This window comes from Amblyraja radiata, chromosome 5 (genome assembly GCF_010909765.2).
Source record: "Amblyraja radiata isolate CabotCenter1 chromosome 5, sAmbRad1.1.pri, whole genome shotgun sequence".
Classification (NCBI taxonomy): domain Eukaryota; kingdom Metazoa; phylum Chordata; class Chondrichthyes; order Rajiformes; family Rajidae; genus Amblyraja; species Amblyraja radiata.
The window spans coordinates 106974386-106988943 of record NC_045960.1 but is presented as its reverse complement, the minus strand read 5'-3'; the positions used below and the strand labels follow the sequence as shown (position 1 = coordinate 106988943).

The 14558-nt window shown below is 45.8% G+C and overlaps 1 protein-coding gene across 1 annotated transcript in view; it reads left to right on the top strand.

Annotated features, from left to right (window-relative positions):
* LOC116973657 (prolyl endopeptidase) overlaps nucleotides 1-11750 on the top strand; it is a 103336-nt gene extending 91586 nt beyond the window's left edge. The window contains exons 13-15 of the mRNA XM_033021924.1: nucleotides 3967-4098; nucleotides 5202-5358; nucleotides 9073-11750. Of these exons, the coding sequence (XP_032877815.1) occupies nucleotides 3967-4098; nucleotides 5202-5358; nucleotides 9073-9367 (584 nt within the window). The 3' untranslated portion in view covers nucleotides 9368-11750. The remainder of the gene's footprint in view (nucleotides 1-3966; nucleotides 4099-5201; nucleotides 5359-9072) is intronic.
* The last annotated feature ends 2808 nt before the right edge of the window (nucleotides 11751-14558 follow it).

Genomic DNA, 14558 nt, shown 5'->3' with positions numbered 1-14558 from the left:
CTGCCAGTCCCGCTGACTTACTCCAGCATTTTGTGTCTATCTTTGGTTTAAACCAGCATCTGCATTTCCTTCCTACATATATAAAGCCTTTGGGATGTTTCGCATCAATAAGAGGAGGTGGATTTGTTATCGAGAAGGTGCAAGATATTCAGCTGGCGGACAAAAATGCTGGAGAAACTCAGCGGGTGAGGCAGCATCTATGGAGCGAAGGAATAGGTGACGTTTCGACCCGAAACGTCACCTATTCCTTCGCCCCATAGATGCTGCCTCACGCGCTGAGTTTCTCCAGCATTTTTGTGTACCTTTGATTTTTCCAGCATCTGCTGTTATTCCTTAAAGATATTCAGCTGCTTTATTTACTTGACTTTAATTACTCTTTGTCTTGATAGTTTTGACCACAAATCATTTTCTGAATTTGCACACTGGTCCAAGCTGTCAAACAAGTTCCTGATTAATTGTACTTTCCCCCATTTTTTTCAGCATTTAATCTCCAGTAGCTAATTGCATGGCTTTATTAGACAGTTGAGAAGTTAATTGCAGAATAAAATTAAACCAACATTAATTTTATCCATATTGTGAAATGTAATCTACTGTAAAAAGGTGACAATGCATTTTCTATGAATACCAAGTGCATTCTTTGCAACTGGGTCTTCAGTGATTTTTAATGAGGTCTAGGTTGGCTACAGAGGTTTTGCAGGGCAATCGCTCTACATAGCTTTGAGTGCACTGGGCATCAATGGAATGGCGAGGAGAAGAGCCATCAAGAACACCACAGAAGCCTCGAGATGGCTCTGGATCAGGAGAGGAGGTCCATGGGTGGGGGGGGGGGGGGGAGCGAATGCCACCTGAACACAAGTCATGGTCTGATCAACCACGGCTGGGTCGCCTGGGCAAGGGTGGCTGATGTTGAAAGACCCGAAACACCCAATGACCCCAGGTTACATCACTGATGATGTGTTCATAGGAACATAGAAAATAGGTGCAGGAGTAGGCCATTAGGCCCATCGAGCCTGAACCGCCATTCAATATGATCATGGCTGATCATCCAACTCAGTATCCTGTACCTGCCTTCTCTCCATACCCCCTGATCCCTTTAGCCACAAGGGCCACATCTAACTCCCTCTTAAATATAGTCAATGAACTGGCCTCAACTACCTTCTCTGGCAGAGAATTCCACAGATTCACCACTCTCTGTGTGAAAAATGTTTTTCTCATCTCGGTCCTAAAAGATTTCCCCCTTATCCTTAAACTGTGACCCTTGTTCTGGACTTCTCCAACATCGGGAACAATCTTCCCGCATCTAGCCTGTCCAACCCCTTAAGAATTTTGTAAGTTTCTATAAGATCCCCCCTCAATCTTCTAAATTCTAGCGAGTACAAGCCAAGTCTATCCAGTCTTTCTTCATATGAAAGTCCTGCCATCCCAGGAATCAGTCTGGTGAACCTTCTCTGTACTCCCTCTATGGCAAGAATGCCATTCAGCAGCATCAAGAGATGTATTTTAGCAATGTTTGGTACAGAGTCTTGTCTGCCACTCCAAGCAGTAGGTTTGTGCTGTGGGATTTTAGTCCAAAATGGGTTTAATTTGGAAATGGTAGAATCATTGTGGCACAGAAAGATGGCCATTTGGCCCACCGATTCTGTGTTGGCTCCGAGCAGAGCAATTCCATCTATCCCACTTAATTGGCCTCTGTAAATTGCCCTAGTGTGTAGGGAGTGGGTGAGAAAGTGGGATAACATAGAGTTAGTGTGAAAAGGTGATCGATGGGCGGCATGGTCTTGGTGGGCCAAAGGGCCAGCTTCCATGCTGCATCTCTAAATTAAACCTCTATAAGATCACCACTCGGCTTGCTGCGCTCCAAGGGACCTGGGACATTTCAGAAGTACATTTTTTAGTTGTTTTATTATTAGAGAACAAAGGAGGAACCCAGCGGGGTGGGGCCGCCTAGAACAAAGAGGGACCATCGGGACGCTAATGAGTACTTTTGTAACTTAGTCTGCGCCAGATACATGGTGACTCAAAGTAACATTGAATTGGTCTGTGGGTCAGAAAGTCGAGGATCCAGTAGCAGAGGTGGTTACTGATTTCGAGGGCCAGGAGATTAATGATGAGTTTGGATGAGTTAATGGCGTTGAATCGGGAGCTATGGTCGATGTCAGAGTCTAATGTCAAGAGTTCAAGAGACATTTATTATCACATGCACCAATTGGTACAGTGAGATTTGAGTTACCATACAGCTATATGAATAAAAATAACACAACACACGATAGAGTTTAACATGAACATCCCCACACACAGCAGAATCAACGTTTCCCACTGTGATGGAAGGCAATAAAGTTCAGTCATCGTCCACCTGTGGTGGGGGCCTTCATTCCCTCTCGCTGGGATGATCGGATGGGAGCTCCGGCGTCAGAACGGAGAACACTCTCAGCGGCTTGGAGTTTCCGAATCTTGTTTCACAGTCTTGTTGTCTAGGTGTTCCAGAAATGAGTTGAGGGCCAGGACGATGGTGTCTGCCGTGGATCTGTTGCGACTGTAAGGGAACAGTAGTGGGTCAAGCTTGGCTGGGAGGCCAATGTGCTCCATCACCAGACTCTCAAAGCACTCCATGATGGTGAATGTCAGAGCCATTGGATGAGTTCATAAGTTGGAGGAGTGGATTAAGGCCATTCGGCCGATCATGTACACTCCCCCAATTCAATCATGGCCGATCTATCTTTCCTTCTCAACCCCATTCTCCTGCCTTCTCCCCATAACCCTTGACACCCTTACTAATCAAGAATCTGTCAATCTCCACCTTAAAAATATCCATTGACGGCCTCCACAGATTCCAAAATGAATTCCACAGATTCACCACCCTCTGACTAAAGAAATTCCTCCTCATCTCCTTTCTAAAGGTACGTTGTTTTATTCTGAGGCTATGACCTCTGATCCTAGACTCTCCCACTCCTCTCCACATCCACTCTATCCAGGTCTTTCACCATTCAGTAAGTTTCATCAAGGCCCCCCCCCTCCCCCTCATCCTTCGAAACTAAAATGGTAGTTACTAAGGCACGCTACATTACTTTTCTAGGGCACCAAGGTAATAGTGGTCTTCTTGAAGCAGGTGGGGACCTCCGAATGGAGTGGGGAGATGTTTGCGAATGCCTCCGCTAGCTGAACTGCTCAGGTCCTGAGGATGCCGTCAGGGACCACCGGTTGCTATCCACGGTTTCACTCTCAGGAAGGCCACAGTAACCATTGGTACAGGCACACCCAAGACAGGAGGGGATGATGGCGCTTCTTCTCGCCGATCAGCTGTTCAAACTGGGCATTGGGTGCGTTATGTTCATCTGGGCCCACCCGTTGATGCCAGCAGCACTGCCCACCTTTGCTTTGTAGTGCGTTATAGAATGCAATCCTTGCCGCAGTCTATGGTTATCCTTTTTGTTTAGTTTAGAGATACAGCGTGGAAACAGGCCCGTCGGCCCACCGGGTCCACGCTGACCAGCGATCCCCACACATTAGCACTATCCTACACACACACACACTAGGGACAATCTTTACATTTACCAATCCTATTAACCTACAAACCTGTATGTCTTTGGAGTGTGGGAGGAAACCGAAGATCTCGGAGAAAACCCACGCAGGTCACGGGGAGAACGTACAAACTCTGTACAGACAGCACCCGCAGTCGGGGTGGAACCCGGGTCTGGCGCTGTACGGCAGCAACTCAATTTCATTGCATCACAGCTCCAGCTTGATTCAGCATTTCCTCGTGGCCACCTTAATGCTCTGTGAAGGTTGCAGATAGATTTCTTCCACTGCTCGGGATCATTTGACTCGAATGCTGCAGACTTGGACTGCACCTGGGAGCGGACAAGAAACATATTCAGATGCATTGGGCAATTCCTTAATTGATTACAGAAATGATATTGACGGGGAGAAAGGTCACCAAGTCTCAATGTTTCTGTGCTTTCATTGCAGGTGGCATGCTGGAAAACAAGCAAAATTGTTTCAATGATTTTCAATGTGCTGCTGAAGTTCTTATCAAGGAGGGCTACACTACTTCAAAGAAGTTGACCATAAATGGAGGCTCCAATGGTGGTCTCTTAGTGGGTATGTTCATTTATTTGTGCGCGCGCGTGACTTCGATCACTGGGAAACTTTGTGGGCCTCAACTTCTAACCTGCATCTTTTCTAGTATCTTTGATTCTTCTCAAATCCCCAAATGTATGTTAGATATAATCCTCTGGAGTAAAGAGGCTGTGGTAACTGATATTCTTCCTCATCTCCTTTTTAATGGCCACTTCCTTTTCTGAAACAATCGAACAATGTCTCAGCATCTACCTTGTCAAGCCCTGTCAGAATCCTACATTGAAATAAATGATCTTGCTCTTGTAACTCTGATGTTTCAGGGCCAACCTGCTCAATCATTCCTCATGTGATAAGCCTGACATCCAAATGTATGTCGACAATTCCTTGTCCACATCCCGAAGGGCCTGTTTCTGCACTGTATCTCCTTATCTCCTAAATAAAGTTCATGTTCATAAGTGATAGGAGCAGAATTAAGGCCATTCGGCCCATCAAGACTAGTCGCCATTCAATCATGGCTGATCTATCTCTCCCTCCTAGGTCCTTTGGTCTAACTTTAAATGGCGGTGTGAATATTGACTTCTCTAACTTTAAGGAACCCTTACTTTCTCTCTCCTCCCCCCATCCTAGTTCTCTGATTAGTTCCACTGTCCTCCTGATTAAGTACTACTCATTGTATGCCTCGTTGTCAACTTCCCCTCAGCTAACAATGTGCCATTCTACATTTCCTTGATCATCGTCCCCTTTGATCTGTGTTTTCACACCTTACCCTTCCACATCTCTGTCTCCCTCCTCATTGACTCTCAGGCTGAAGAAGGGTCTCAACCCGAAACGTCACCCATTCCATCTCTCCAGAGTAGCTGTTTGTCCCGATGAGTTACTCCAGCATTTTGTGTCTATCTTCGGTATAAACCAGCATCTGCAGTTCCTTCCTAAACAGTCCTATACAATTCTGCTGTAGATCCTGAATTGCATTCAATTGTCATTTATTTATTTTCCTTATCACGAATTATGTCCATATATGCGTTGAGAACAAATTCTCCAAGTGAAGTTTTCCATTCCAGTGCTTTTGAACCTTGGTTAATAGTTACCGCTCTCACGATTCTTTATCGTTTCCATTAAAACAGCGGCCTGCGTGAATCAACGTCCCGACCTCTTTGGCTGCGCCGTGGCACAGGTGGGAGTCATGGATATGCTCAAGTTTCACAAGTTCACCATTGGCCACGCCTGGACCACTGACTTTGGCTGCTCAGAGGTCAAGGAGCAGTTCAACTACCTGATCAAGTAAGTTGTAGGTCGAACTTCTCCGATACACTCGAAAGGCTCGGGAAGTATATTCTGTGTGCCACGCGGGCCAGGAATCTCTGAAATCCACTCACTGGCCAGGGCAGGCGAAAATGCTTAAACAAGGGATCGCAGGTGCTGGCTTACTGAAGAAGGGCCGTGACCCGAAGCGTCGCATGTCCATGTTCTCCAGAGATGCTGCCTGTCCCGCTGGGTAACCCCAGTACCATGTGTCCTTCTCGGGCCAGGGTAGTTGGATGATCACCTCATCAACAGGAACTCAACTATGGATCTCTGGTTTAGAGGATTTGTAAGGAAAGTAGTTAGACTTTAGTGACACAGTGTGGGAACAAGCCCTTCGGCCCACCGAGTCTGTGCTGACCAGCGATCACAGATAGATGGATACCATTAGAGATACAGCGCAGAAACAGGCAGTTCGGCCCATCGAGCCCACGCTGACCAGCAACTACCACACTGCACTACTGGTACACTGGCACTATCCGACACATAGGGACGATTTACTATCTTTACTGAAGTCATTTAACCAAACCCGCATGTCTTTGCTGTGTGGGAGGAAACTGGAGCACCTGGCAAAAACCCATACGGTCACAGAGAGAACGTATGAACTCCATACAGACAGCACCCATAGTCAGGATCCAACCCGGGTCTCAAGAGTCGAGAGAGTTTTATTGTCATGTGTCCCAGATAGGACAATGACATTCTTGCACAACAGAATATGTAAACATAATACACAACAGGAAATAAAAGTTCAGTGTGTCTATATACTATAGACCATATATATATATACACAATAAATAAACAGATAAAGTGCAATAGGCTGTTATTGTTCAGAGTTTGTTTGATGTCGTGCTTAATAGCCTGATGGCTGTGGGGAAGAAGCTTTTCCTGAACCTGGATGTTTCCGATTTCAAGCTCCTGTACCTTCTTCCCGATGGCAATGGAGAGATGAGTGTGTGGCCAGGATGGCGCGGGTCTTTGATGATGTTGGCAGCCTTGTTGAGGCAGCGACTGCTATAGATCCCTTCGATGGTGGGGAGGTCAGAGCCGATGATGGACTGGGCAGTGGTCACAACTTTCTGCATTCTTTTCCGCTCCTAGACGCTCAAGTTGCCAAACCAAGCCACAATGCAGCCAGTCAGCATGCTCTCCACTGTGCACCTGTAGAAGTTAGAGAGAGTCCTCCTTGACATACCGACTCTCCGTAATCTTCTCTGGAAGTGGAGGCGCTGATGTGCCTTCTTTATAACTGCATCAGTGTGCTGGGACCGGGAAAGATCTTCGGAAATATGCACGTCCAGGAATTTGAAGTTCTTGGCATTCTCTGGCACTGTAAGGCAGCAACTCTACCGCTGCGCCATCGTGCCGTGCCGCCCTGCTGCTAATTTCCACCACTTCCTTTTTATCTTTTCCTGCAATGCAAAATGTGCGGATGTTGCAAACAAGATTGTTTCTCTTTCCACTGACTATGGAGATTACTACAGGAGGAAGCTATGTAATGCATGAAGCATCGAGGAAAAAGAGCAGAGAAAGGTCCCGGGAACAGGGGCTGAAAAGGCTGGGCAAGGAGAGGGACAATGGTTCGCGGGACGACTGAAATGGAGGCGACGGCTGCAACGGGCCTTTGTGGCCGGCTGCTGCTGGGACAATAAATGGCGCCTCCTGCGTATGGACTCTGTACTGACTGGGGTAATTGTGCTTAGAAACATAGAAAATAGGTGCAGGAGGAGGCCATTAAGCCCTTCGAGCCAGCACCATTCATTGTGATCATGGCTGATCATCCACAATCAGTAACCCGTGCCTGCCTTCTCCCCATATCCCCTGACTCCGTTAGCCCCAAGAGCTCTATCTAACTCTTTTAAATTAATCCCGTGAATTGGCCTCCACTGTCCTCCGTGGCAGAGAATTCCACAAATACACAGCTCTCTGGGTGAAAACATTTTTTGTCATCTCAGTTTTAAATGGCCTCCCCTTTTTCTTAGGCGCTGACCCCGTTTCTGGGCTCCCCCAACATTGGGAACATTTTTCCTGCTTCTAACTTGTCCAGTCCTTTTATAATTTTATATGTTTCTATAACATATGCTGTACTCACTCTATACTCATAACTGCGTAGCCGGTCAAAGTGCGAACTCCATCATCAAGTTCGCTGACGACACTGTTGTGGGATCTATTACTGATGGAGATGAGTCAGAGTATAGAAGGGAGATCGACCATTTGACCAAATGGTGCCAGCACAATAACCTGGCTCTCAACACCAGCAAAACCAATGAACTGATTGTGGACTATGGAAGGGGTAGTATGGGGACCCATAGTTCCGTTTATATCAACGGGTCGATGGTGGAGAGGGTCAAGAGCTTCAAATTCCTGGGCGTGCATATTTCTGAGGATCTTTCCTGGTCCAAGAACACAGATGCAATTATAAAGAAAGCACATCAGTGTCTCTACTTCCTGAGAAGATTACGGAGAGTCGGTATGTCAACAAGGATTCTCTCTACAGGTGCACAATAGAGAGCATGCTGACCAGTTGCATTGTGGTTTGGTTCGGCAACTTGAGCGCCCAGGAGCTTAAAAGACTGCAAAAAGTTGTAAACACTACCCAGTCCATCATCGGCTCTGACCTCCCCACCATCGAGGGGATCTATCGTAGTTGTTGCCTCAAAAAGGCTGGCAGCATCATCAAAGACCCACACCATCCTGGCCACACACTCATCTCTCCGCTACCTTCAGGTAGAAGGTACAGGAGCCTGAAATCTGCAACATCCAGGTTCAGGAATAGCTGCTTCCCCTCAGTCATCAGGCTATTAAACTCAACTCAAACAAAACTCTGATCGTTAAATAGCCCATTGCACTTTATCTGTTTATTTATGTGTGTGTGTATATATATATATATATATATATATATATTCATTGGTATATGGACACACCGATCTGTTCTGTATTTATTTATGCCTACTATATTCTGTTGTGCTGAAGCAAAGCAAGAATTTCATTGTCCTATCTGAGACACATGACAATAAACTCTCTTGAATCTTGAATCTAGATACCCCCTCATCCTTCTAAATTCCAGTGAATACAAGCACTGTTTTTCCAATCTTTCATCATATGACAGCCCGGCCATTAACCTCGTGAATTTACATTGCGCTGCCTAAATAGCAAGGATGTCCTTCCTCAAATTAGGAGACCAATCCTTTTACTGATATACAAATGCGCCGTTATTACTTCTTTAAGGAAACATTTAGACAGGTACATGGTGGATAGGACAGGTTTAGAGGGATATGGGCCATACGCAGGCAGGTGGGACTGTTGTAGATGGTCGGTGTGGGCAAGTTGGGCCCCTGGGCTTGTTTCCACGCTGTATGACTGACACGTCCCCTCAACCTCCCAAATTCCAGAGGAAACAATCTTAAGATTGTTCCACCACTCCTTGTAGCTTATTTCCTCTGCTCCAGGCAGCCTTCTGGTAAACCTCCTCTGCACCTTTTCCCAAAGCCTCCACACTCCTTCCTGTAAGGGGCTGACCAGACCAGACCAGTCCGAAGAAGGGTTTCGGCCCGAAACGTCGCCTATTTCCTTCGCTCCATAGATGCTGCTGCACCCGCTGAGTTTCTCCAGCAATTTTGTGTACCTTCAATGCTCCAAAGAGCCTGTTTCTGCGTTCTACCACTCTGAAAGTATTTGTATTTTTTATTTGTTTAGATACTCTCCACTTCACAACATTAAGGTGCCGGCCGGTGAGGGGATACAGTACCCAGCGATGCTGCTGATGACCGCAGACCACGATGACCGGGTAGTCCCTCTCCACTCCATGAAATTCATCGCCACCCTGCAGCACGTGGTGGGGCGAAGCCCGAGTCAGGTCAACCCCCTGTTCATCTACGTGGACACCAAAGCCGGGCACGGCGCGGGGAAACCCACGGCTAAAGTCATTCAGGAGGTGTCCGACATGTTCGCTTTCATTGCACAGACTCTGCAGCTGCAGTGGATCGATTGAGAAGAGACGCTGTCCTCTTCGCATTTAATCGTTGTCGAAAAAGTGACGGCAAGAATACCTGTAGACAGAATTTAGAATAGAGTATCTTGAAGAATGGAAGGCATCCAAAACAAAATAGTGTGTGCTGCTAAATGGGATTTTCGGAACTCGGTAGTGTAATATTAGTAGTGTGGACTAAGTGATATGTTGCAAGAAAAAACTCGACACTTGGCAAACAAGTTCTAATCTCACTCTCCAGGAAGGAAGAGACGACCTTTCCAGAAATGCCAGGATCTCATACAGGAATCAGAACATGTGACAAATTGGGCATGCATTAATATTCCAGTGGTTTCTTTATCCCCATTGACAGAGAGCGTCATGATAAGTTCTAGGAGCAGAATTCGGCCCATCTAATCTACTCCGCCATTCAATCATGGCTGATCTATCTCTCCCTCCTAACCCCATTCTCCTGCCTCCTCCCCATAACCCCCGACACCCGAACTAATCAAGAATCTGTCAATCTCCGCCTTAAAAATATCCATTGACTTGGCCTCCACAGCCATCTGTGGCAATGAATTCCACAGATTCACCACTGTCTGACTAAAGAAGTTCCTCCTCATCTCCTTTCTAAAGGTACGTCCTTTTATTCTGAGGCTGTGGCCTCTGGTACTAGACTCTCCCACTAGTGGAAACATCCTCTCCTCATCCACTCGACCCACCACCCCCCCCCCTCCTTGTTGTTATGGTTTGATTCATTTTTGGTTTGTTTTTGTTTCATATGAAATCATCTTGTTATTGCCGATCCCCTGAGACTTTTAATCATTGGCCATAAATGCATAAATGAAACTAAAAATGAATGATTTCAGCGATTGTCCCTGTATAATTTTCTGGGAGGCATTGAAACCTGGTAGTTGCCAATACTGTATTTAGAGTGGGATTGGTTTGGATTAAATACAATTCATACATGTAGATACTACTGTTTGAATCATACAGTGTGGGAACAGGCCCTTCGGCCCAACTTATCCACACTGACCAACACTAGACCCACTTGCCCACGTTTGTGAAAATGTTACCCCTCGTATTCCTATAAAATCTTTTCCCCCTTCATCTTAAACCTATGTCTTCTGGTCCTCGATTACCCTTTTCTGGGCAAGAGACGTGCCCACACCGACCAACATGTCCCATCTACACTTGCCTGCGTTTGTGTGAAAAAGTCACCCCTCATATTCCCATAAAATCTTTCCCCCTTCACCTTAAACCTATGTCCACTGGTCCTCGATTCCCCTCCTCTGTGCATCTACCCGATCTATTCCTCTCGTGCTTTTATACACTACATCTCTATAAGATCACCAGTTAGAATTGTTAAGTCTCTCTCATGGTTATTTAGATATGCTGAATGAAACAAGCCATTTGATGTTTAAAGTTCTCTCCACAAATATCTGACATCATTTCATGACCAACTGGAGTTTGTTTTGTGGTTTGACAGAAGTCTATCTGTTTGGCTGCATGGCAATGTTTAGCCCCATTCCAAAGCATGAAAGTCACCAACAAACAGAAGTTTGAATCTTGAGTCTAATGTTGGAAATGTAATGGGCTCTGTATCATTAGGTTTTTGTGTGTGTTATATTGGGGGAAGCCCGATACAGTTCCCCTTGTATCTCCCAGAACTCTATAGTTTCTGTCAAGGACTATAGAATGGCACGGTGGCGCAGCGGTAGAGTTGCTGCTTTACAGCGCCAGAGACCTGGGTTCGATCCTGACTACGGGTGCTGTCTGTACGGAGTTTGTACATTCTCCCGTGACCTGCGTGGGTGTTCTCTGGTGTGCTCCAGTTTCCTCCCACACTCCAAAGACGTACAGGCTTGTAGGTTAATTGGCTTGGTATGAATGTAAATTGTTCCTAGTGCGTGTAGGATTGTGTTACTGTGCGGGAATCGCTGGTCGGTGCGGACTTGGTGGGCCGAAGGGCCTGTTTCTGCGCTGTATCTTGCAAGTCCAACTACTGTGCAAGTTCACAAAGGGGCGGGAGGGAGAGTAGTGAAAGATTCTGCCTCACCATTCCAGCGCATTTGGTGAATCACATGCCGTATCCCAGGAGAATTAACTTTTGCCAACACAGATTTTTTTTAAGTGTGAATAGTGCAAAGAAATAGAGCATGAATTATGACTTTTTTTTAACCTAAAGTATGCCTCAGTAAGTCTAATACCATTCAAACTACAAACCAGATTCCATTTTCAGGTCAGTTCATGCAGCTGGATGTTTACCATGTGGTTTCAGTGTATTTTAATTGGATTTCAATATTACACTGCAAAATATTTTCGCCTTGGTGAGAACATGTCACAAATAGGTCATATCAAACATTGTCACTTTATGTACATGAAAAATAAAACTCAATTTACTCTACGTTTCTACTTTTGCTGAATTTATTTCCAATACCACAAAGAATTTTGTTGATTTCCTAAGATAGACACAAAAAGCATCTCTGGAGGTGACGTTTCAGGTCGAGACCCTGCTTCTGAGAGTCAGGGGAAAGGGAAACAAGAGATATAGATGGTGATGAGGAGAGATATAGAACAAATGAATGAAAGATATTGCAAAAAAGTGACAATGATAAAGGAAGCAGGCCATTCATAGCTGTGGGCTAGGTGGGTATAGACAATGAGGCTCAACAACGACTTTGAAACTGGTATCGACTTGGTTGGGGGAGGGAAAGAAAGAGGGAGGATGAAAGGCTTACTTAGAGAAGTTAGAGAAATTAATATTCATACCACTGGATTGTAAGCTGCCCAAGCGAAATATGAGATGCTGTTCCTCCAATTTGTGTTTAACCTCACTATGACAATGGAGGAGGCCTGGGACAGAAAGTCAGTGTGGAAATGGGATGGGGAATTAAACTGTTTGGCAACTGGGAGATCCGGAAGGTTCGGGCGGGCTGAGCGAAGGTGTTCGGTGAAACGATCGCCCAGTCTACGTTTGGTCTCGCCGATGTATAAGAGTCCACACTTTGAACAACGGATACAGTAGATGAGGTTGGAGGAGGTGCAAGCGAACCTCTGCCTCACCTGAAAGGACTGTCGGGGTCCCTGGACAGAGTCGAGGGAGGAGATTTCATTTTAGGTTTTAATTGAACGAATGAATGAATGAATAAGTTTATTGGCCAAGTATTCACATACAAGGAATTTGCCTTGGTGCTCCAGGCAAATTCTGCACCAATTTGGTAATACAGAGAACCGCAATAACTGGAATCAAGAACCAGAGGACAAAGGTTTCAGGTGAAAGGGGAAAGATTTAAGAGGATCCTGAGGGGTAACTTTTTCACACAAAGGGTGTATGGAATGAGCTGAATGTGGTATTTGAGCCAGGGGCTATCGAAATGTTTAGACAGGTACATGGATGGGACAGGTTTAGAGGGATATGGGCCAAACGAAGGCAGGTGGGACTAGCACAGAGGGAACAAGTTGGGCCGAAGGGCTTGTATCCATGTTATATGACTGATTCTGTACAAAAAAGTGCTCGAGAGGGGAGTCTAGAACCATTGATAATTAATAGTATTCTCGCATGCTGCCTGCAACTGAGGCAGCGGTAACCTGAGATACTTATTTGTGACTATTTTTAATGTTGCAGCAGCATGCTTCATGAATCTGGCTATATATAAAGTGATTGATGCAGCTGCTAAATTTGGCTGCATGACATTAACCCCTAGAATCCCACTGGAAAAGCATTTTACCGGGCAAATATCCCCTGCACTGAAAATAATATAACTAGAAGATGCTATCAAAAGCGAAGGACAGCACCAAACGTGGCCCGGAAACTAATAATAACAAATCATTTAGTTTAGAGATGCAGTGAGGAAACAGGCCCTTCGGCCCACCGAGTCCACACCGACCAGCGACCCCCCGTACACTAACACTATCCTACACACTAGGGACAATTTGCAATTTTATACCAAGCCAATTAACCCGCAAGCCTTTGGAGTGCGGGAGGAAACCGAAGATGTCAGAGAAAACCCAGGCAGTCACGGGGTGTCAGGGGTTATGGGGGGGAGGCAGGAGAATGGGGTTAGGAGGGAGAGATAGATCAGCCATGATTGAATGGCGGAGTGGACATAGAAACATAGAAAATAGGTGCAGGAGTAGGCCATTCGGCCCTTCGAGCCTGCACCGCCATTCAATATGATCATGGCTGATCATCCAACTCAGTATCCCGTACCTGCCTTCTCTCCATACCCCCTGATCCCTTTAGCCACAAGGGCCACATCTAACTCCCTCTTAAATATAGCCAATGAACTGGCCTCAACTACCTTCTATGGCAGAGAATTCCACAGATTCACCACTCTCTGTGTAAAAAATGTTTTTCTCATCTCGGTCCTAAAAGATTTCCCCTTTATCCTTAAACTGTGACTTGATGGACCGAATGGCCTAATTCTGCTCCTATCACTTATGAACTTATGAGAGCGTACAAACTCCGTACAGACAGCGCCCGTAGTCAAGATCGAACCCGTGTCGCTGGCGCTGTAAGGCAGCAACTCTAACGCTGCGCCATCGTGCCACCTCTACAAAATAAACAAGGTGATTTTTCTTTTGCGATTTAGCAAATATGATATGTGTAGAAAACTAGTTTCATGGCCCTTGTGTTTGTTTTTTTTTTTGCATTGTTAGCAGGAAGGCTCTGGTCTATTTAAGATGAGAGGGGAAGTTTAAGGTGAGAGGGGGCAAGATTTAAGAGGAGCCTGAGGGGCAAGTTTTTCCCTCAGAGTGTGGGTGGTGGAACGAGCTGCCGTTGGAGGTAGTTGAGGCAGGTAGTATACCAGCGTTAGACGAGGTTTAGACAGGTACATGGATAGGCAAGGTTTAGAAGGATATATGGGCCAAATGTAGGACTAAGATGGGTTAAGAGGGAAAGATAGATCAGCCATGATTGAATGTCAGAGTAGACTTGATGGGCTGAATGGCCTAATTCTTCTTCAATCCCTTATGAGCATGATTAGTGTGGATGGGACATCTTGGTCGGCATGGACGAGTTGGCCAAAGGGCCTATTTCCATGCTCTATGACTCTATTGGCGGGAAAGTACTTTGCTTACTCTGTTAGTTGACAAGTGCGGAGGAGATTGAGGACATTCTTCAGGCGAAACCCATGGGAGATCGAAGGAGATAGATAATGTAGATTCTTGATTAGTACCGGTGTCAGGGGTTATGGGGAGAGGGCAGGAG